The sequence below is a fragment of the Poecile atricapillus genome, chromosome Z (genome assembly GCF_030490865.1).
Source record: "Poecile atricapillus isolate bPoeAtr1 chromosome Z, bPoeAtr1.hap1, whole genome shotgun sequence".
Lineage (NCBI taxonomy): Eukaryota > Metazoa > Chordata > Aves > Passeriformes > Paridae > Poecile > Poecile atricapillus.
Window position 1 is genome coordinate 36,814,762 of NC_081289.1, and position 24,291 is coordinate 36,839,052.

Below are 24,291 nucleotides of genomic sequence, written 5' to 3' on the forward strand. Positions count from 1 at the left end.
CAAAGTTCAGTAACTCACTGACCATTCAAATCTACCCACTTGTTGCTTCTCTCTAAAAACAAAGTTAAGGAAATTACTGCTGTCCTACTCCTTCTTAAATAGGCTTGTTTTTCTTGATAGTATACCCAGATTGTTAGGCAGCACAGCCAAGGGCAACTACTCCTCCCTCTCTTGAGCTTGGCTAAGACAAAGCATTCTGCAATTGCAGTTCCTCAGCAAAAGGCTCCTCTGGAAATCAAAAGAATGGCCATGAAACAATAATTTTCACACACGGTATTGCTGCAATAAGATGCCTTTCTTTGTCTGGGTCTTCTGACAGAAGACCCCCGCCACTCTTGCAATTACACAATGGCTACAGCCAAGGTAAGGACAGCAAACATACACAACATTGTCTCACCTTCAACTGCAACAGTAACAGCCACATATCCTGTGAATGTGCCACAGTTTCTCTGTGATAAGAAGACTTTTGTAGTGTCTCACTGATTCAAAAAATACACCTCTGACAACTCCCAGGAATTCCCTCTTGCTCTGTAACTGCTGGGCTGTTGCTAAATTGTAGCATTGTAGCATTGTGAAAAGGAAAAAGTCTCTGCAAGTCAGTCCATTACTTGGCATAGGCCCCCTGTTAAAGCCTTTGTACTTGAATCTACCACTTCTATAAGAAGTTAAAGAAAATTACAAGCACACCGCTGAAGAGCAAAATTATTCCCACTTTCAAATCTCCAACCTGTATATTTAGCAAATCTACCATAAAGCATCATTAGCATTTACTCAGTCTTTGCATGTTTTATTCCCTGTTCAGATTGTGATTTTCGAATGGCTGAGAGGGAGTGGGGCACCTTATGCAATGATTCTGCAAGAAACAAGGACAGCGCAGGCTCAAACTGAGCTGTTTTAGCATGACTGTATGACCTGGTTCAACATGACTGGCCCAGCTCTCTGCAGTCCCTAGTGAAAAAACACGTGGACATTTTATTGAGTTCTTACGTAACTGGTAGAGCTCACTAACTCCAGAGAAGTGTCACAGGCACAAGGCGCCACCAGGTTCATGCTAAGTGGAACCTATCACCTTTTAGCTCCTACATCAATCTGGTGCTTTATTCCATCACTTTCCAGGGATGTCATCCTTACCTCTATCCACCACTACATAAAAGTAATTTTGGACCCTTTTGAGGACCTCTCATATACAACAACATCATCTGATTTTGTCTGTTACTTACTGTTTCTTTCTCTGGTAAGTACTGCTGAGTTTGAGCAACTTCTCTGCTTTTATACTTTTCTGGGCATCTATTTTTAAAAGGGCTTTTACACTTACTGTTCAATTAAATACCTTCAGTTGCAGAAGTAATGTATGTAAAAAGTGTATCCTCCATCCCCTGGCTTGTTGAGAACCCTGTAATGAATCTGAAATGGCCCATAAAGTCCAAAATGGGCTGCTTAGTATCCGTATTTACTTAATTTCCTGGTTATATGTATCTTAGCCTAAAATGTTTAATTATGGCAGCAAAAGCACGTTCTGACTGTCCTTATCATAAAGGACACAAATCACCAAAAAAAAATTAGCAGAAAATTCAAACGGTAAATGCCTGCCTTTATTTAATATACAACGGGTTTCCTGAATACTACTGTGGACAAATTAAGATTTTCACAGATTTCACAGAAAGCCAGAAATTATTTATCATTTTACAAAAAAGACTCTTCAGAAAGTTATTGAGAAAAAAAAAAATAGAAATCTAATTTATAGCAGAAAGACTTGGGAAAAAAAAAATGGAATCAAGAGAACTAATCTTAAAATTTTTAATTTTAGAAAAATCTAAAACACAAGAGTTTATAATTTACAAGTAAGAACAATTTATGCCTGCAACAATTTTCACAATTTAATTCCTTTTTTGTTCTCCTCTGTTCAATATTTACCTTTTGTAAGCTGCTTCAGCCAAACAAAAGTTACTGGTCACATTATAAAATAACAGATTGAAATGTAAGGTTACATCACACCATGTAAGATGGATAATCGAATTACTCCTTCCCTTTAAGACTACAGCAATGCATGAATTCTATTTGCAATTCTTAGCCATCTTAATAACCAGCATATATTGACAGCATGCAGAGACTTTACTATATCTCAGTGGCTTTGGCAAGATGGTAAAGAACACAGTAATGTTTCTGCAGTAAAAACATTTAGTCCCAAATCACTACTTGTTTTTAAAATGTGGTATTCTTAACAATAAAAAAAAGCTTCTTTGTATACTTGAATAACTGAAATTCTTGTAATTATGTAGTAGTATTATCCCATTTAATTTTTCTTTAGCAATTCTTCAATGTGTTTAAACACACTAGCATCTTCAATGGTTGGTGTTATCTGAAAAGGAAGAACACAGTCGCATGTGATAGTAGGTAAGAATTTCATTCAGAGATTCTTCTAAATTTAAACTTCAAAAGCAATCAAGAAAAAGGTATCTGTAAAGCTTTGGAACATGAAAATCTTTTGGATAATTTGCAACAGAAATAAAACAAAGTACTACCTGAAGTCATGAACCAGTTGCGGAACAGTCAAGAGAATCAAAACCACCATGTTGTACCTTTGGATGTGCATGTGTACCTAATTTATTGAAGCAAACATCTCTAACTTACCTTGTACGGCTTTCCACTGATGAGTGCAGAAAGAGCAGAACGTGGAATCTTGCCAGAGCGTGTTTTTGGTAGCTGTGTCACAAACATCCCCTTCTGGAAAGCTGCTACTGGACCAATGTTGGTCCGAACCTGCTCAACAATCTCTTTCAAAATCTTACTCTCTTGTGTCTTTACACCTAGTGAAGAAGGTAAAATCCTTTATCTCTTCTGAGACTTTTGCAAGTGTTAGTGACATCAGTTATCAGTGAGTTCTCACCTTGTCTCAGTACACACAGTGCAAATGGAACATGTCCTTTTAAAGGATCCTCCTGGCCCACAACAGCACAGTCTGCCACAGCGGGATGGAAGAGGATACACTGAGGGATGGAAAAGAAAACAACTGAAATAATAATAGATAAAATTTTAGTCAAAAAAATGGTATGGTATGAACAAAAAACTTTTTAGACTTCTTATATTTTAACAGCAAAAGGTCAGTGCATACACCTCAGGATTCCAATTACATGTGTTGAAGACGTACATGTATGTATATTTTCATATATACTCATGTATACTTTTCAAACAAATGGAAGAAATAAAAGCTTTAGCAGCACAAAATAGAAATATTGAACAAACCACAGGTAATTTCCTTACAGCTTTGTGAGAGTATAACATCTTTGGTTTTGTTAGCGAGATCTCTGCTGGAACAAATAACATTTGTCTAACATGGGTAACATGGGACTTAAATGCAGGGAGTAAGGACCGAAACCACAGAAACACTCTTACTACAGACTTATAGCATCCTACTGGTTCATTTTTCTCTGACTCTTATTTTTTCATTCTTTGTTGCTGTAAAAGCATACTTTCTACCAAGGCCAAATACATGTGCAGGCACAGCTTGCAGCCAGCCTAGGTCAGCTCACTCTCTCGGAAACATTAGGTTTCAGCATCCTGTGATAAAGAAGGGAATTATAAAGCAGAGCCTCATCACATTGATAACATGTATCAAACTCTTTTTTAGGTTAAAAAAATAGTAAGCTTCCAATTAGCCAGCTGAAAAACAGTCACCAAGATGTCTCAGTACATACCAAGACGGACAAAGCTGGCTTTAAGATGCCAGTAGTTGTGAATCCTCTTCCAAAGCAACTGGCTCTTTTCACTGTGCCTTGGGGCATTTTGCTGTCAACAATGCCTTCAGCACTTTTCAGTCCTCTGGATTCGACCACAAGGAGGACCTAACTTGACCCTACACAGAAACCACATAATGTGATTATGCTTGTAATTTATCTGTGCGTACAAGGGCTATGTGCTTGCTAAAAAAACTGAACTTCACATACTGTGTTGCCAAAATCAAAGGCAGTGGGATGACTAAGTTTTAGGAATAAAGGCACCTTTTGGTTGTTTTTATTAAGCAGGAATACCATAATGGCATTAGCAGTAGCTAATACAGTGGTGTGAGAATGAGAAAGGAAAAAAACCTGAAAGACTGGAAAGCTGAATCACTGTTGTTCCAATTAACAAAAGGGAGGCTCTTGTATGCCCTGTTTATGAAACTGATGGGGGAAGGAACAATTCAAAGGGTCCACGATAACACATCTTCAAAACAGATTTCACCATCCTTAGGCTTTATAGTGAAAACAGGAAGGAGAAACTGACTCCATGTGTCACGGTCAGTACAACATACACCAAGTAGTTTTTAGCAAAATAAATCCACTCAATATGTTTCAAACCCACTTTGTCAGAAGCTACTCATTTCACAAACTATGATCCTAGAAATGTCCCATGCCAGAAAAAAGGCAAATGGAAAACACTGACCTAACAGTACATGCATGCTCTATCAAAGTACAGAAGCGTGACCATTTATGCACAGCTTTTGAAACTATATTATTTTTAATTATAATTTATATTAATTTTTATAATAATATATACATATATATATATAATTTGTATTTTAATTTTAATTAGATAGAATGTGGACAAGCTAAATATAAAAGAGTGCACTGGGCTTATCCCAGAATCAGAAGGGCAGAAGAGACTGCTTCAAAAAGCTGAATATACACAAATGCATTTAAATTCAGGTGCAGCCTACTTTGTCCAAAAGTTATTGTATCTACACTGACAAATCATATAGGAATTAATCTTATGCAAGTCCAAATCCCTACAGGCTTTCAATGCATCACATACATTTAATGCACTTTGGTCACTTACAGACCAGAACCTCAGTAATGTATTCCATTTACTGCTATAAATTTCCATTTTTTCCTGCTCTATCTTCTTGACTACAAAAACCTGATAGGCATATATAACCAAAAAATCCAAAAAGGCAAAAACAGGAAAGAAAAAGACAATGAATTATGGAAAGTTGACTATTAAGTCAACAAGCACAGTAAATACAGGATTTCCACAGGAATACAGAAAAAAGATTTACAGTAAACTGGCATTACCATCAAATATAATTACCTACCAGGCATCAACAAGCCTCCTAAGATGGAGACTTAAATGCTGCCAGATTGTTTTGTTGTACTTTGGTTTTGTCATTCCAGTCTGTCACTTATTCATAAGTCTTATGCATAACTGGAATAGTGTAGTTATTGTAGCATTTTTCTTCAGACTATCCAAAGTTCTATTAATATGTCTTTGACTTTTCAAATGCTAACTTCAAATTACTGAAATTAGTAATTAGTGAATACTAATTTTATAATTATCAAACTTTGTTAAACAACTGAAAAGAAGAACAGAAACAGTACTAGACATTTAAAAATTGTTTAAAGTAATAAAAAACTTGAGGAAGGGAAATGGTTTTTTCCTAGTATGATTACTGGGCACAAGGATGGATGGCAAATGCGGCAGCAGACAGAAACACCAGCGGATCAGGGAAAAGGGATTTCTCATGATAAATTCCTCAGTTCTCAGTTTCAAGTCTGTTGCCTCAGATAGTCAAGATTTGGTTAAGCTGTGGGTTTGTTTTTTCTTTCAGGAAGGGTCAAGAAGGAACACTACAGATTTACAGACCAAAGACGGGGGTGGATCAACACACAAGATGAGGTTCCCATAATGGCCACCACTCACTGATTGGCCAAGTAAACTGTAACATTTGCTGCATTGCAGTAAACATGGAGCTCCAATAGTATTAACAGATACATTAGACAAAGGAACTTACTGTGTGGAACATAACAGAGCTAAAACACTTAGTCAAAGCACTAAGGAAAAACTTGTTAAACTTGTAATGCAGCTATAATGTAAATGTAGATAACATACTTGCTCAGCAAGGTGACTGTCAATTACTTAATGATCCTATGGACCTCTAATTCTGTATTTACTGATCTTACTGAGGAGCTAATTGTGGTCTTCTTAACACTTTCCCATTTAACCAGCAATTTGCTGTGCATGCATTAACATCACTCTTGGTTTCTAGCTTTATTCAAAAGGTGAATAGAAAAGCTTCTAGAATATCACAGCAATGAAACATCATGTTTCTAGGGGAAAGACCTAATGAGCAGGGAGAAAAAACAGAGATACTGAGAAGCTCAGTATGATGGATCCAAAGGTAATACAGCAGAGAAAGTGATTCAATTCATCATTTGTTACAGCAGCTTCAGACTCTGAAGCAAAGAAAATGCCCAGCTCGGCCCGTGAGTAGTAGAGCAGTAAGGGATGGGGATGAGATTCCTGCTGTGCTTTAGTAAGGGAACACAAAAAACTACTTCTAAGGAAAAGAGGTTTAAGCAGACTGAAAGTACCTTTATATCTCCATAGACCCAAGTCAGGACAGCAGCTATTTCAGCTCCCTGGCTGACCAATCCTTGATGGATTAATGTTTATGTGAACTCATTCACTTCTGTGTAATCAGAATTTCTTCTATTCTCTTCTAAGTTTTCTAGCCATCAAAATAAAATAGTCACTAGACTAACAGACATTATAAAACAAAAAATGACTCACAGATTAGTTTCTGATTCAGTGAACAGTTAAATGAAGAGTTCTTAAAAGCCTATTTTTCTCTTGTACATGCTCAGCACACCTTTTCCTATACTCCCTGAATAAGCAATTGATATGTCATCAGGGAAATTTGTAACTGGCAATCAATCATAGTGACTCCAGAAAGGTGAGTGAACAATGATATAAAATTCAGACACTATTATGAACTTGACTGTTTTCAACTTTTTGGAGTTGCATGGGTATTACACTAATGACTTTCAATTTAACAGCAGGGTCTTTTACAGAAATTTTCATTGTTCATTTAGCACTGCTCATACAATAAGAGACAAAACAGCTGTCAAAAAATGATGAAGTCTTCCAATCAAGAAAAACCACTAAATGTGAATGTCTGAAAAAAAAAAAAATATCAGCCAACACTGATCATTGCATTTTAGGAAAAAGGTTTCTACTCCTAAGTAACTACAGTAGCTAGTAAAACTACTTGTCACACTGACATTACACTATCCTAATGTATTCCTAAATAAATACATTCTTTGAGCAAAAAGGTATGCTTCCCACTCTGCCCCTTAACTCCACCTTCAAATACCAAATTATGCCTGCCTTACAAATCCCATGGTACAAAATGCTTATTATTGACTAAATTTGTTATGTTTCTGGAAAGCATCTTAATAGGAAGAATCTGAAACAGAAATGTTTTGGTTAAAAGTACAAATGTGGAAATGCAAACAAAACAAGCTGAAAGAAAATGAGAGATCTTTCTGTGTGAGATTTTGAGATGTGATGAAATATGGGATTTTCAGTCTCAGCTTGCTTTATTCATCTTTCACTCTTGTATTTTGTTGTCAGGCAATGCTAACCTCTTCAATCGCACCTGCTGAAATTCTGTGTCCAGCAACATTGATCACATCATCAGCTCGAGACAGGACATATAGATAGCCATCCTCATCCATATAACCAGCATCCATAGTATCATAATATCCCTAAATACAACACAATGAAAAATAAAGTCAGAAAGATTCATAAATTTACCATGAAACGCAAAAATATAAAAAAAAAATAGACCTGTTTCAAATTATGTAAGCTTTTGATGCTTGAAAGATTTATTTCTGTAATATTTGTCACTGTTTTTTTATCGTATTATCCTGTGCAGCTCCTTTTCCAGAAAGGGAAAGGTTTTGTTGTCTTTATTGATACAGAACAGAAAAAAATAGATAAATCCTGACATTTTTCAACTCTGCTTACTTTGATCCCTGACAGCTTGGAGAAGGATGTTGCCCGGATCTACACAAGGAGAACGGAATAGCTGCAATATAATGACAGCTGTCAAACTGCTCCTAAAGATTACTGTTTGCTGTACCCAAACATACGCTGTCACCATGATGCAATTGCACACTAAAAATAATTTGTGTGACAACTCAATCATTTACTTTCATTGAGCCAAATCTTCTATTTTCAACATTTGTATAGGGCAAATCTACCTATTTGCAAGGAACACAGTAAGCCCGTCCTCGGACAGTTCATCTGACAAGGAAACATAACTAATGCAGCAAAGACCCTCCAGTGTATTCAGATGCACAGTGGACCAGTGTGTATTTTGGAGCGGTACCAAGTTAGCATGGCTTCAGGCCAACAGGAGGAGTGCATTTGAAGCTGTGCTAGTGCAAGGTTGCTGGTTTACATCTTAGATTAAATGACATGAAATGACTTTTTGGCTCAAAAGCTTATGGTGTACTTCTGTTTCAGATCTTAAAAAAACAACAGCATGCCCAAGAGCTGAAATTATAGGTGAAAAAGGATTTTTATATATATTTATATATATATATTTATATAACCAAAGATCTCCACTGAAATTATGACAACTTATCATAAACTGTTTCCCAGGTTAAATCTATTATCATTTCAGTTTTGAAGTATTACCAGAAGCTTAAATAATTGATTTCATAATTCTTACTGGAAATTTTTGGAAATATAACTTCTGAAATGTTTCTTGATTTTCCCAAAGGCCTGAGAATGCTCCAGGAGGCAAAGGCAACCTTAAATTGAAAAGAGCAGAGAGAAGTAAGAAAAGCAGATATAACAAATACAACTCATGCTTTCCATTAATACTCTGTTTTCAGATAAACAGTCATTGTCTACACAATCAGAAAACAGTTCAGCTTAAAAATATGCTCATAACTAATAAAAAAATCTATATATTTTTGTCATCAAATGTATATAGCTCTGCATGGTATCCAGACCTTACCTTTTACATAATACAAGCACCTCAGTAAAATAATATTCAGTCTATTAAACACTATACTCTGTACTATAAATACATTAACAGCATTTAGCTTTTAACATTTCTAAAAATTAAGTATCTCTCCAAAATTTGCACATACACACTATGATACAGGCAACTGCATTATTACAGGTGTCTCTTTCTCTAACAGCCATATACACCCACACGTGCATAGATGAATTATCAGACACACAGATCTTTAGTTTCTGTAAAAAGATAAAACTCAAAGGACTCCAGTCATGAGAATCTGGATAAAAAATGCTTTTCTGTTTAAACTGTGCATAATATTATTGGTAATACTGGAGAAGTTCTGTGAAAGTATATTGATACAAGCCACTAATAGAGCTTTCTAAAATAACTGTACTTAGAGCTGCAATATTCTGGATTGCTTTATTAGTTGAGTTTTGAATACATATTAAACACCCCTTCTTCAGTCAATGACATGGGCATGAGAAAATATGGGACACTTCACATATGTATCTGTCAGGAGAGAAGCTGCAGAAGCTTCAGCTAAAAAAGTGCTTGTTTCTTCATAGCTCTGACAGGGTACACACAGATTTCTTTAACTGCCTGAGAGATACATATCCAGGCATATCAAGAAAAGTTTTATGAAGTTTACCCCTAATAACAGAGAGAGAATGATCATGTAAACAAACATATTTATTTAGATAAAATCATAAATGCACCATACAGATTTTACTAGCATATGTCTGCATTGCTAACTAGCAAATATTTAGCCAGAAGTATTTTATTTTCTGCTGATAGTATCCCTGTGACACTAAAAGGCAACATCTCTAGCAGTGAAGCAGTTCTCTGTAGCATAGCAATTCTGGTGTCATTACAAGTCTCCTATGATGGTCAGTCACAAGAACAGGTGCCACCAGCTCTGTGACATGTACATTTCTAGCACTATATTTACAAAAAGAATAGTTTTATATATACCCATATATATAGAGAGAGAGAGGCAAACACACTAAAAAAATCATAGCTATGGTAAAAAGAGTAAAACTACATTTAAAAGGTCATATCATCCAGTAGTGATTTGAATCCCTGATTTTCTACAATTCTTGTTTTTTCAGCTTAATTCAGGTCAGCTAGCATAATAGAATATACGACTATAAATATTACTGTTTTTTATCTGAGGGTTCTGGTTCAACACATCCCATATATCACATTCCTCGAAAGTACAGTTAAGGTATGGCCAGAAATGCCAAGACACTTCCCAGTAGTTACCCAGGGTTCAGGAGGGCAGGTTGACTTCTGCCCATCTGGAAGAAATTCACTGCCCTATTTTAAGCTTTTCAAGCTTAATAAGTGTCTCTGGGATATAAAAACATGACCTGTGGAGTATTTGCCTTGGAAAAAAACATAAGAAAAACAATATATTGATCCTGGTGTTTGTGTATGCCTGTGTTTAAAAAAAAACAAACACATGCCTATGTTTATTGCTTTTGTTTAGATTCAAGTAAAGCCACCAGAGAATGGCAGTTACTATGGTTGTTGCCTGGTTGCTAATAGCACAGCAATTCATAACAGCCTCAGTCATTGCAAATTTTGCACTTTAAATTTATTTAACAGTCTGAAACACTTTCATGATGGTAGAGAAAGAACAATTCATATTGATGAAGTCCCTAATTTCCCCACAGCTCTTTTCAGTACTTTGCAGTTAGTCACTGAATAGAAAAAAAAAGCAGTTTTACTGCTGAAATTAGAAAAGCATTTACCTCTCTGTCATTGTTTAAAAATCTAAACAGAAGTGTGGAATATATCACCAAAAATACAACTCTCACTTCTACTATTTGGTATTCTTGTCCTTGTTGGGATTTCTTTTTTCCAGTGGGGAGACCAGGGGTGTCTCAGGTTCTAGTTTGATGGGGGTTTTTTTGCTTATTTCTTGGGGTTTTTAAGGAAAATTGTACTGATAAACACAGACATGGAGCATAATTTGTGAGTCTGTGGAAACCAGACTGCTAAGTAAGTGGTTACCACAGGCATCTCTACAGCATATATCACAGCACAATACAGACAACATCTGAAAATGTGCTTCCGTGGCTCTCTGTGAAAGATCACTTGCAGTTAGAACCCCACTCATCCACTAAGCAAAAAGTGAATTCCTTCTTCCATGTGTCAATCTTTCAGGTACAGTAATTCCAGAGCAATGGGCACATACAATTCTTTAATGAAAGCACCTTTCTTGGCATCATGACTGAGTAGAATTTCTAGGTTCTGTGCAAATACAAATTAATAAAGGTAGAATTCAGCTTGCCAGAACATACTTATGTGTATTGAAATTTTGTCAGGACATCAGAATTAAAACGTCCAGAGCCAAACATACCTCCAAACCACTGCTGTCAGTGGGAATGCTGCCATAAATTCCAAAGGGAGCAGAACTGGATCATAATTACATGCAATGAGCCAGAAGAGAGAAAATGAGACTGTCCAAAAATAACAGCAACCTGAAAATAGACATCTCTTGTTTTCATCAACCCCTCCATAAAAAAGAAAGGAACATTTTGAGATGTTTGATTTGGGTCTTTTTGCCCTAGAAAATGTAATATACACCCACAATAACTCAGCATTTACAAACTGTTGCCTCTGTGTCTGAAAACTGAATTAATACTCAAGATCTTTCAGTGATATTTTTACTACTAAGAGATTATTGACCAAAAATGCCAGGTATGCATAAGTAAGCATGACTGCCCCTCAGATAGTCCTGCTTTCCTTTGACAAGAGACAGGATCACAGAAGGCCAAGACAGGAGTAGGTTCCTTTATTACCATTTTCACAACATACAAAGAAGTTGCTTTGCTTGGTTTCTCTTTTGGACATATTTACTGTATTTCTGTAGCTATCTGTTACCAGCACAGTAACAGGAGTACAAATTATTCTATTCTCCAATTACTCCAGTCAAAGTAAGATTAAAATTGTTGAAGTACAAGAATACAGATCCAGGCCTATTTCTCATTTAAAGACTGAATGCATTTAAAACAACATCAGGGAAATCAGGCAACCTTTGTAAATTAATGATTTACATCATATGGGTTCATTTAAAGAAGAATCATTCTGGTTACATTTTACAATGATAAGCTGGTAATTTCATTATAAATTGGGAAGACAAGATGTATGAGCTTGACAGTACCACAAAAAAAAACCTCTGAAGTACTTTAACTGCTTTCTGGTACAGAATTTTAAATGGAAATCATTATTTGCTTTTTTAAGCATTGTTTTACAGTTCATTTATTTTTTATACAATGGTGGTAGACCTTTCACAGAACAGTCCACCTTTAGCTTAGCCCAAGAAATCTGACTCCCACATAGCACATCTTTTCAGAATGCCACTCATCAAAATGGTGTAAGATTCCTTGTTAATGGAAGTAAGCAATTACAGACAGAGAACTCAAAAGATAATTTGCACAGAAAAGCAGATTTCTGAAATTAAATAAAAAATTACTGGAGATGTTACCTTGCTGGAATTCAGAAAAGACATCCTTTTATTTTATGGTAGGCAATGATATTCAGAGGCTATTCATTACAGCCAGTCAAAGCAAATATAAGCCACTGTTAAATGAGCTTGGGTTTCCGAATGGAACAAAATAATCTTGACTGGCAGCTATAATTATTAGTCAGCATTTATGTAGTGTTGTGAACAAACGTCATTCTTATAAAAATTTTTTATTACAATTTTGAAAGGCATCTGGAAGCTTTTTCAGACTCTAGTAACAACATCACAGGAAAAAGAGTGGAGAAGAATAGAGGATCTTGAACATTCATCAGTATGCGTGAAAGATTACTTTAGTTAGCTGAAAGGGGTCAAAAAAGTAGTTGATCTCAGTGTGGATTTTGCTGCAGTGGGAAAAGAGAAAAAGCCATAAAAAACTAGTGAAAATGCTGGGAAAAAATTTCAAAGTAAGGGAAGTTCAAATGATATTTACATGTAGTCAGCCAGAGATCTGCTAGAAAAAACATCTTTGGACAAATTGCTCTCACATTGGAAGACCTACTCATTGTTTTATCTGTAAAGGGAAAAGACAAAGCTGATAAACATGCAAAAGGCTGTTACAAAGATAAATCTTTTGCACAGGTTCTTTATTTAAACTGACCTTCCATATAACAAGCTGAAAGATGCCATCTACTAAATCCTGCCTCAACCCCACAACTTTTGGTTAAAATAGATATCCAGGTTAGACCTAAAAATATCAAAGTAAACCACCATACTCCCAAGATTTTATTCCAATGTCTTAATACCTTCACTGCTAAAACAGTGTTTTATTTCTCATCTGAATGGATCTAGCTTCAGCTTCAAATTTCTTTATGCTAAATAGCCATCTCTCAGAGATTATTTTGTCCTCTGAGTATTTCCTGGCCTTGAAGAAGTCAGTATTTGACTGATCTTGGGTAAATGACATACCACAGGTTTTCGTACCACACAGATTTCAGCACTCAGATCACTGTCATTCATATTTTCCCCAATATCAAGTCACTTTCTCATTAGTCTTTTGAAATACAGACAGAAGAACCAAGCCTAATGCATCAAAGGATGTACTAACATCACATCCACAGACAGTAACACTGGCTCCTCCTCAGTTTCCCTACCTAATAACAATCATACTGTCTGCTTAGCTACACTAGCAGCTGCCTTTGATTGAAAGATCCTGTGTATCCAGAGGCTTATCTACTGTAACATAAAAAGCTCCTTTGGAAGTCACTGCATTCTAGGGTCCTTCATCTTACAGAGCTATACAATTTTCACATTACCTAGCTGTATAGCCCTTGCTTACAAGAACATATTGTCATTGTCTCCTTTTCTTCCTGGGCAGTGGGGGAGCACAGAGCTGTGACTTTTCCCGTGGGTGTATCCCAGTTGGAATGCCCAAATGTTCACTCATCAAGTCTTACAAGATCTTACTTCAGTTTTTTTTAATGAAATACCAAGGTACTACAATGCACTGCAAAAGACTGCATCCTTTTCTTTCCCTTTTCTTTTCTTTAAGCTCTCTTGGTTAGCATTGTATTGAGCATTATGTTTATATTCCTGACTCCAGGTTTCTTCATCCTTCCAAACAGACACTGACTTTCTTTTTAACGCATCATAAGAAATGTTGTGTGAGTCAGCTTTTTATTGAACATTAATTTGCTCACTAAATACTGTAAAAATATTGAACACATTGACATAAACAGGAAAACTGTCAATGGGTTGCTTACTTTGAATAACACCTTTTCCACTAAAGGATATTCACTCTAAGGTATTTGCTTTGGAAGTACGGTCATTTTTCTCTTTGACTTACTCATAATGTATAATCATAAAAAGCTGTGAATTTATCATTACTATTTCTTTATAACTATTTACTATTTAAAATTTATCATTAATAAATACTTTTGAATGTATTTTAGTTTTTACAGCACTGTACATAAAGTTTTGCATGATTGTACTAGATACAATGGAGTGGGTCATTATTTGAAAAATTCTTTTAGAACATTTTGATTTTTCTTCCTCTTCCTTCACTAACTCCAAATCCACAAAAAAAAAAAAATCACAACTTTAGTAGTTTATAGAGCCTCTCAGCCACTTTTCTTAAATGCAATTAAACCAGTGCAACTAAACCATTTCAGAATCACTGTATGATGTAACTACATTGTCTCACCTCCTGCTGAATATGAAACATACTAATGTGATTCCATGCAGTGGAGATCTCTAAAGCAAAACTGTAAATACTTACCCTGCAAAACTCCATTATGATGGTACATAATTAACTATACAAACTCTAGAGGAAGTCTAACTAGGGTCTAGCAGCAAACTTACTGGCAGTCACTACTCTCTGGAAAAAATGAGCACAATGCAAACATAGTCCTGTTGTGGGTGAATATAAAGAATAACGCTAGCTAGTGCTGATGACTGCTTCAAAAAAATAAACATAATGGGTTTGTGATATTTTCAATGTACAAGATGAAAACTGGAATTTACATGGGATTTTCCTTTGTTAATGTTCCTTATAACAACAGACAACCTAGAAAATTCTTATGGCTAATCAAAATTACATATATACATACATATCTTCAAGTGTGCATGAATTACAGGCAGGCCAGAACAATGCAAGCAGAAGTGTGTTACTAAACCAGATTTGTCTTGTTAAATGAAGTGGAGGTCACTGCTGCTGTCATTTTCACTTCAGAATAAATTCTCAGAATCTTTTATGTCTGAAAAAATCTAGCTCAGAAATACATATAAATTTAAAAACAATCCATACAAGTCCACCCTCACCTCATCTGCAGTCACCTTTATTTTCTTCTGTATCACAAATGTTGTGACACTGCTTTCAATCACTTTATCCTGAAAGACTTGTGAAATCAGAAATATTATTGAATTGTCCAGATAAACTAGTATATATGAGAGGTTTTTATCCAAGAATAATCTGTCCAAAGAGCAGAGATGATTGTTATATGGAAAAAAAAAAAATCAGAACAGGTATCAGCTGGCAGAAAAGTAAAGAACATACTTGTGACAGCAAGTTGGAGTAATTAGATGTAAGAACTACCTTTCCAGTGTATCTGACTCCTGCAGGATGAAATTAAAATTTAAAGTTCTGCTGTAAGAATAGATATTTTAAATACTGTACTTAGTAAAACTGCAGGCCTCAAGCAGCCCCAAACAGTCTTTACCAGGAGTTAGTCTGGGATAAAAACAACCAAGAGCAGCAGTTTCCCACTTCTGCACAGCTGGCATTGTAAGCAGTGCATGGCCACTCTCCTCTCCAAGAAACACTGAAGAATATTTCTTAACTCACCTATGCTACAGGTGAAGCAAACCCCTGAATTTTTTCATATTTTCACTGCTAAGTGTATGATAGAATAATAGTCAGAACTATCCTGAGTCCCCCATTTTCTTCCAGCTGCAGGGGGACATGCTCTGGGCCGACAAACAAACACTGCTGGTAACAAGGACCATCCCCACTATTTTAAAGGGTCTGTACATGCAGAAGATTGATGAAGAGAGAAATGGTTTCTTTGAAGGAGGACTTAATGAAACCTTGCTTTAATCAAAAAATGCAATAAACATAGACATGATAAAATAATATGTGCAATTACATTTTCTTGAGTGATACATGGCAAAAAAAAAAATACAAAAGAACTCCCCCTTTTCATTATCAATTTATCTGATTGCAGTAAAAGTCATGCTGAGCAAGATAAAACAAAACAAATGAAACAACAAATCAATATATTGACACATTTGTAATCCCTCGAGAAAACATCTACATGTGGGGCAACATTAGGGAAGCTAAATTCTGGCTAGAAGAGATAGACATTAACCCCAAACAGAATCTTCTAATATGGCAATACCACTCCTGACAGGCACTTAAAAATGTATGCACACATATTCCAACATTACCTGTTAGTTTATCTTTCAACTTTTTTAGCAGAGTTGCTAAAGATGGAGTTCATTCTACTCCTCTTTTGATAGGTAAGACTAAGCACCTACCCTAAGCCAACTGTGCCACTCCTGCAGGCACTGGAGAGACATGAACACATCTGGAAGGTGATTTACTCCATCCTAGTTAAATAACTAGGCATGACTAATATAGTAAATAATAATAAGTCATTTGAATATCTAAGCACCTAGGATCAATTTTCTTACAAAATACCTTTTATCTCTCTGTTGATTACAAGCCTGTGTTTTATCATGGCTTCAGGCACTACAGAGGTGGGAGCTTTGAAAGACAACTTTCCCCCCTGAGCTGGGTTACTGATACTGTGAACCAAAGTCTATAAAAATTTGGGGCAATTTTAAGTATTTTTGCTTGGTAATGTAATGAATGCACATACTCAACAGTGGAGTGAATGCACAATCTCATATGTGTCACAAGAAAACTACTCCTCAATATGGGTCTGCTGACTCAGGGGAGTTAAACCTAGGTGTCTGTGTCCTGGTGGCTTAGCTGAAGATGCCGAGAATGAGGCAGGGTATAGACTTCATCCTGAAAACACACATCTGCCTCACACCGTACAATAAATCATGTGATGCTACTTTAGTCTCCACAGGGGTCTAGTTGCATTAGATCAGCAGTACAGCTGAGAAAAACGCCTCCTCACCTCGGCAACTCCACCTCCCCCCCAAGCACTGCGCCAGCCCACCCACACTGTTACCGCCGCACTTCTGCAGCTCCCGTCTCTCACCCCCAGCTCCTGTGCCTCAGCCAACTGCAACCCTCAGCTAACTGCACTAACAATTCATCAAAATCGGTACATCCATCCAAATGCTTCAGCTCCTGACAGATTTTCAGTTCACTGAAGGTTAATACTCATCTTCGTATTTCCTTTCATTAATCTAAGCAAGCAGTGAAGACTCTGAGCTACCACAACTCTCCAAAAATCTACCACAGAAGAAACAGATGAATATATTTCCTTTGGGACTTGTACTTGTTCACCATTAGAAAGCATTCAGAGCTGAAGTTATTTTCTGTGACTGAAAAAAAGGTGGTTATAGCTACCACATTCATCGCAAAGCAGGTGCAAACTCTGAGGGAAAAAAAAAATTGTTTGAGGAAAATGCCATGTGCCTCAAAGCCTGTAAAACATCCAGAATACAGAGCAGCATGGGCTGTAAGGAGCAGTAGCTTATAGAACACTATGGGAGTAAGGAAAGGTCCTGGCAAAAGTGAGAAGGCAGCAGGGAAGGTAAATGTAACTGATGTTGACAGGGTGATCTAAGCAGAGGCCTCTTTATCTAAGGAAATGTGCCGAGAAAGGTGTACTTTCAAAAAGAATAGTAGAGTTTATGGAATTCATCTGTCAGCAGTCTGGTAAATGGTACTAAAAATCACCTACATGATGCACAGCAAGGTTTTTCGATATTTTTTTTTCTGAAGTCCTTTCCTGTACGTATTTTGTCCAAGTGCTGACACAAATGAATATTCTTTCATGCAAAGCACACACAGAGACATCTTGGTTTTTTTTACAGAGAACAGAAAATGCATGTTCACCCTCTAAGATGCATCAGTTGTGATTAGGAGACAGTGAAAGAAGAGGCAGCATCACACCTGTAAGCCACCACATGCCAATCCATACTGCTGTACTATTTCACTAAACTGAAAGATAAAATAGTGAAGGGAATGATTCAGTATCTTGCTCATACATCACAAGAGGAAGGCATCATTCTGTGCCAACACTCTGATAATTAAGAAAATTATAATCTCTGCTCTAGTCTAGGAAGAAACCCCAGCAATCCACACTCATTCACTGACACAATTTCATCTGCAATTTTTTAGTACTAATGAACATAAAACATTCAGAGACAGACATGCTTTTCAACCCTCATTACTTCAATTATTCTTATTTATATAAACTTTAGTCAAAGGACAAGGAACCCATGTGGGAAGTTTCTTTTAAATGTAAGATATTTTTTGTTCTTACTTTACCACAATATTTCCCAAAGTCTTTGCCTTCACTGGTTTCTTATTTTCATCCAGAATCATGACTGTAAAAAAATAATATAGGAAGGAAACTCAAGTTTAGTAGTGTATTTTTAGGTGGAGGAAAATGTCTTTATGGGTATCAACTTATGTCACACTTCAGAATGGCAATACACCAAGCAATAAAAGGAATTAAGTAACGTGGGAGTGCCAAACTGGATAATCTCATGACTTTATTAACATTTACCCTTAAGTACAAAAAGTCTTAAGTAATATTTGTGCTTTGGAAACAGAAATAGCACAAAGTCCCAAAATGGAAAAACACAGAACGAAGTGTAAGAAGCTTTCGTACTGGAAAATCTAAACTTCCACATAGCAAAGGGCCATTAAGATACATGACAAATACAAATAAAAAATATGTGGGTAACATGAACAAAAAATAACAACCAAGACGACTGTAGATAAGTATATCTGGTTTTCAAAGGCTCTCAGGAGTTTGATAAAAATATTCCTCAGCTAACAAGATTCATTGTAGTCTAGCATAAAGAGATCAAGTAACTTTTGAACTACCCAAAGCAGCACAGCAGGGTAACGCTCAAAGCACAGGACAGAATCCAGACTTCCCAAATGAAGCCTTTTCCCTGGATGACACTTGTCCACCACCTCCAGTGAAAGGAACATATCCCAGTACTGAGATTTCTGAGAAAATCATCTGACATATCCTCTTTTGTGCAGCTATCTGGGAAATGATGCTACTACAACCATTCACTCCATCTCAAGGTGTGGGCATAAGAAAGGAATGACAGATACCAGCTTGGACTATGATAATGGAATTACATAAGGTGAAGCAACTAAACCATAATAGAACAGGAAGGGAAGATTTTGACAGACTGATAAGGATTACACGCTTTTTGAAGCCTGCCCAAGCAATGAAAGCAAGGTTCAGCTGTATCTACATCTCCACAAATAATCTTACACTCTGTATTACAAAGTTCCAGAGGAAATGGGCAAAAGTGGATGACAGACTTCTGACTAAAACTCTGCTAAAACTTAAATGAGAAATATCATATCCTATCTCTTCAAAGAACACCAATATCTGTAATTTACTACTTCTGGCTGAAGCTACTCCTTCAAAGACGATGGCAGTTTTAAAGTAACTGAAGAGCCTGCTGGAACCAATATCTCAGCACCCAGTATGTACACAAGGCCAGTTTTACAAAGACCCACTTGTGCAGCTGTCAGTGTTTTCTCTCCTCTTTTTATGATACTAAGTAAAATCTAATCAGTAACTGTTTCATCAAGGTACCAATCCCAGTATTTATTCTTCTCCTTGCAAGCTGCATATTTCAATGTAGAAAAGTTTAGCAAAGTGAAATACTATGCTGCTCACTCCTGAATTACTGAAGAACTGACTTGTTTTTTCAAAATGTGGGACCTGCTTCAGTCTGAAAATGCAAATGCACTGAAATTATCTGCAAAGGTTCAAGTAGATCAAGGGAAAAACACAATATAATGTCTGATTTAAGGCAACAGACCTAGAAATAAATGTAGTATCTTGACTCACTTTTAAATGCAATTTGTGTCACTGTACTTTGATACTTTAACTTTTATTCCCTTTGTTCTTAAAAATCAGCAACAAATCAGTTTCTTTTTAGGAATATGTAATAGGGTAATAGGAAAGAACTTGCATGTGATTAAAGAAAAAAAGTAGATCTTGTAACTTAATATTGCAGCATGTCTACCAGCCATTAAGAGTTGCATGTATAAACTGAAACCACAGTATCTTCTAACAGGCATAAGGATCTCCTCTAATAAATATAGTAACAGCAGGAAAACAACGTCAAACAGAAGTGGGTGACAGCAAGACAGCAGCCAATATAGAGTAATTTTAAAAAATCACTAGTTTGTGAATAGCTGCATTACAGGACATATTTGGTCAAAGACTGAAAGAGGTAAAATTATTCCATAAATCTTCAGTGAAATTCAGTGCTCATTTTTTGTTTCCTTTTTAAGGTATGCTAAAGACATTTCCTTCATTTTCTTAGAAGTTCTTTACTTACATTAGTCCAAATGTTCCAAAATATTCATCAGAAATTTTTATATTCTTGCTACTCATATTTCTTCCTAGTCCTGACTGATAACATGTGTGATGCAATTACATTCTTTCACTCTTTTCTATTTATTAGAACTCTGGAGAAACCTCACAGCTTTGTTTTTATGCTGTTTTTAAGTGACTGCTTGTCTTCATGCCATAACTGTAAATGCCAAAACCAAGAGTTGCTAAAAATATTTGGGTTTTTTTGAATGCTCACCACCATTTATATGTATTAAAAGAAAATAACAGCTTAGATCTTTGTCACCAATGATGCGAGAATTTTTCCTGAAGACCACTTGATCTTTAATGTAATTATTTTTCAGATTTCAAGTAATTCTTAAAAACTGTGTTAAAATCAGGGTTCCCAGATATTGAAATACTTTTGCATTCTGAATTCTGTAGCTGCATCCTTACATGCAAATACATTCCAGACAATGAGTGCACATCCTTTTTGTGCTGGTCCATTGCCTATCATTTCTCCTGGCTGGAAATAAAAATGCTCCACAGGTTCTGAAAGACAGTTTGCTTAACAACTCTCTCAAGTTGTGTTGAAGGGCTGAAGTGCATGTAGAAGTATAGACAAGTAATGTGTCAAAGTATATGCTAGCCTTTTTATATAATAAAGGCAGAAGTAGTTGATCAATTTTCTTGAAGATAACTCCAAATTTTTAATTCGCAATCACATTCCACAACACACAAGAAAAAAAGGAAGGAGGAAAATATCTTAATAAGACTGTAATTTTATTTTTCTACAAGATATGACAATTAAGGAGCACTTACTCAGGAATACAAGCAATGTCCTTTCCCAGTAACATTTTTAGCAGAGTCTTACCATTATACCCTGGCACTGGTTTTCCTGCCTGTCCGGGTGGAGGTGTTGTAGAGTTTCCCAAACCAATACAGGAAGCCGTAACTGCAGAACCAGATTCTATTAAGAGAGCACACATATTATCAGTAAGGCTGGCTTTAGTTCCATTCAGTAATTACTAGTTTTAAGATTTTTGATGCTCAGCACATCAAAATTTAAAAAAATAAAAAAAAAAAAAAAATCCTAGACACACATTGAAGATTTAGAATTCACAGAATCATAGAATATGCTGAGTTGGAAGGGACTCCCAGATATCACTGAAGTTCAACTCCTGACCCTGCCTGCAGAGGACACCCAAGAAGTCACACCATGTGCCTGAGAGCATTGTCCTTTACCATTGTCCTTTAACTCTGTCAGGCTTGGTGACTACCATGGGGAGCCTGTGCCAGTGTCCAACCACCCTGTGGGTGAAGAACCTTCTCCTAATATACAATCAAAACCTCCCTTGGCTCAACTTCAAGCCTTTCCCTTAAATCCTGTCAGAGGTCACGAGAGGGAGGAGATTGGTACCTGCCCCCCCACTTCCCGTTGTGAGGAAGTTGAAGGCCACATTGACATTTAACCTCAGTCTTCTCCAGGCTGAACAGACCAAGTGATCTCATTTGCTCCTTATACAGGCTGAACAGACCAAGTGATCTCATTTTCCCCTTATACAGCTTCCCCTCAATCATCTTTACAGCCCTTTTTAAATAGCTTTACATATCTTTACACAATCATCTTTACCATCTTTACAGCCCTTTTTAAATAGCTGTATCTTTTTTATATTGTGGCACCCAGAACTGCCCCCAGCACTGGAGGTGAGGCTGCCCCAGAGCAGAGCAGAGCAGGACAATCCCCTCCCTTGCCCAGCTGGCCATGCTGTGCCTGATGCCCCCAGGACAGGGTTGGCCCTCCTGGCTGCCAGGGCACTGCTGGCTCCTGTTCAACTTGCCATCCACCAGGACCCCCAGGTCCCTTTCTCTCCAGCCTCTTACAGCCTGTACACCCAGGATTGCTCCATCCCACTTGCAGAATTCAGCACTTGTCTTTGTTTAACTTTCTTGTCTCATTTCTGCTTACTCCGACAACTGCTCTATATTCATTTTAAGTGGCCTGATCCTACTTCCATCTCTTGTGTATTTCCTAGTCACACTTGAGTAATGACAGGAGTTCTTATTAGATCTCTTCCCCCTTTGTCTGATGTCTTGCTCATCAGGATGCATCATTCTTGAGCCTGGAAGAAGTGTTCCTTACATATCAATTGGCTCCCTTGAAATCCTCTTCACTACAGGATCTGTTCCCACAGGATTCTTTCAAGAAGACCTTTAGAGGTTAAAGTTAGCTCTCCTGAAGTCCACGATTACAGTCTTACTGCCCTGTTTCCTCCTTGCCCACTACTGAATCCCACAATGGTCACTACAGCCAAGGCTGCCCTCAACCTCCACATCTTCAACAAGGTTTGTTATTATAAGGCTTATTATTATAACATGTTCGTTAGTATAAGGCTGAGTAGCACACCATTCCTCATGGGATCCTCCACTACCTTGTAAGAAAGTTGTCATCAATGCTTTCCAGTAATGCTGACACCTTCCTAATCATCCCCACAGTTAGGCAGCTAGAAATCCTTCCCTCCTCATCACCAAAATATAGGAATTAGGTTTGCTGCAGAGAGACAGGGAGCACAGCACCCCTGTTAGCCTGATGTACCAGGAACATTGGTGTGGACTGGGAAGTGACAAGCATTTCTCTTCAAGAGTCTCAACCCAAAGACCCTAAGGGGAGAAGAAGAATTCCTGAAAATTAGTTTGGGTTTGCCTGAATCTCTAGTACACTGCTAATGAAATCAACAGAAACTTGAAAGGAAACTTCATAGTACCAACTTCTCTGTTTTTCTACCTGCTTTTTGGACAACAGTGACTACGCCTAAATGAAAGTTCATTTATCCTGGAGAATCACAAGTTCTACAACTTTGTGAAAAGATCTTTACAATTGTAGTTCTTTCTTCTATTGTCTTTTCAATTATCAATGCATATATAATTTTCATATTTACCCAGTGCTCTAATTTCCAAGCCATAAATTCAGTTCCCACAAGCCAGTACAAATTTTTATATACATGAAAAAAAACCAGAGGGTTTTTGGTACTTGGATCAGATAATAATTCAGAGAGGGAATCCCAAAAGCATCTGCTCTTTGTGTTAGATTAACTGTTCCTGAATGCTAAAGATTCTCTTTCAATGTAGAATCACAAAGGAGTACTGTCAAAGGACAGCATGAAGCTTTGTGCTGTACATTTCTTGGGAAATCAACATACATCTTTCAAAGAGGATGCTGGATTGAAATATCAATTTCCCAAACCTATTAGGAAACAATCGCCTCTTTCTAGGACATTTTTTATCACCAAGAAAACAGTCTGAGTTGAAAGGGGAATTCAATTCAAAATCCTTCTGAAAAGAAATCATCACTTTTCAGAAGAACGTAAGATTTTAAGTATGAAAAAGATATTTTATTTAACAAGTATGCGTAATACAATTACTGTGTGGCTCTTTATTAAAGTTTCCAATAAATAAAGTTGCTTATGAATCTTTGGTTTCGATTAAGGTTAGTTTCTTTACAATTCAAGTCAGGATTTGCATGCAGGTTACAAGAGTCAGGTCTGTAACAGTAACAGTCTGAAGAAGGATAACACTTGTCAAGTGTACATTGTATTCCACCTATCCCTTAAATCAGGTTTCTGCATACACCAACAGACACCCCCTACCTGACATTCATTTGTTTATCACTGAAGATTCTTTAAAATTAATGCACAGCACCTAGACACATTTCCAATGTTTCCAAGACTTTAGGAACTTCCACATTTTTAATGCAAGGAACAGAACAGTAGGTCTGACTTACAGTCTCTTTTGCAAACATTTGCACATTAACTGTCCACTCACTAAGCTACCAAGTTAGTTTGCCCTCCAGCTGTGGAATGCTTTTCAGGGACAACCAGATCATAAAACCAACTTCCTTTCTGCATAACACCTTACAATGTGACAATGAAACAGCTATTTAGAAGAGCAATGTTTTATACTGGAAGAACAATGTTTCACAACTAGTCTGGTAAATGTACTCAACATCTGCTCTG

General features: G+C 36.7%; 1 protein-coding gene across 2 annotated transcripts in view; it reads right to left on the bottom strand.

Moving 5' to 3' along the window:
- Window positions 1-1,576: 1,576 nt before the first annotated feature.
- LOC131573380 (acyl-CoA synthetase short-chain family member 3, mitochondrial-like) overlaps window positions 1,577-24,291 on the bottom strand; it is a 65,530-nt gene continuing 42,815 nt past the window's right edge. For both annotated transcript variants that reach the window (XM_058827293.1, XM_058827294.1), the window contains 7 exons: window positions 21,153-21,248; window positions 18,227-18,290; window positions 8,495-8,576; window positions 7,401-7,523; window positions 2,888-2,987; window positions 2,632-2,807; window positions 1,577-2,359 (listed from right to left, as the gene is read on the bottom strand). In XM_058827293.1, the coding sequence (XP_058683276.1) occupies window positions 2,294-2,359; window positions 2,632-2,807; window positions 2,888-2,987; window positions 7,401-7,523; window positions 8,495-8,576; window positions 18,227-18,290; window positions 21,153-21,248 (707 nt within the window). In that variant the 3' untranslated portion in view covers window positions 1,577-2,293. The remainder of the gene's footprint in view (window positions 2,360-2,631; window positions 2,808-2,887; window positions 2,988-7,400; window positions 7,524-8,494; window positions 8,577-18,226; window positions 18,291-21,152; window positions 21,249-24,291) is intronic.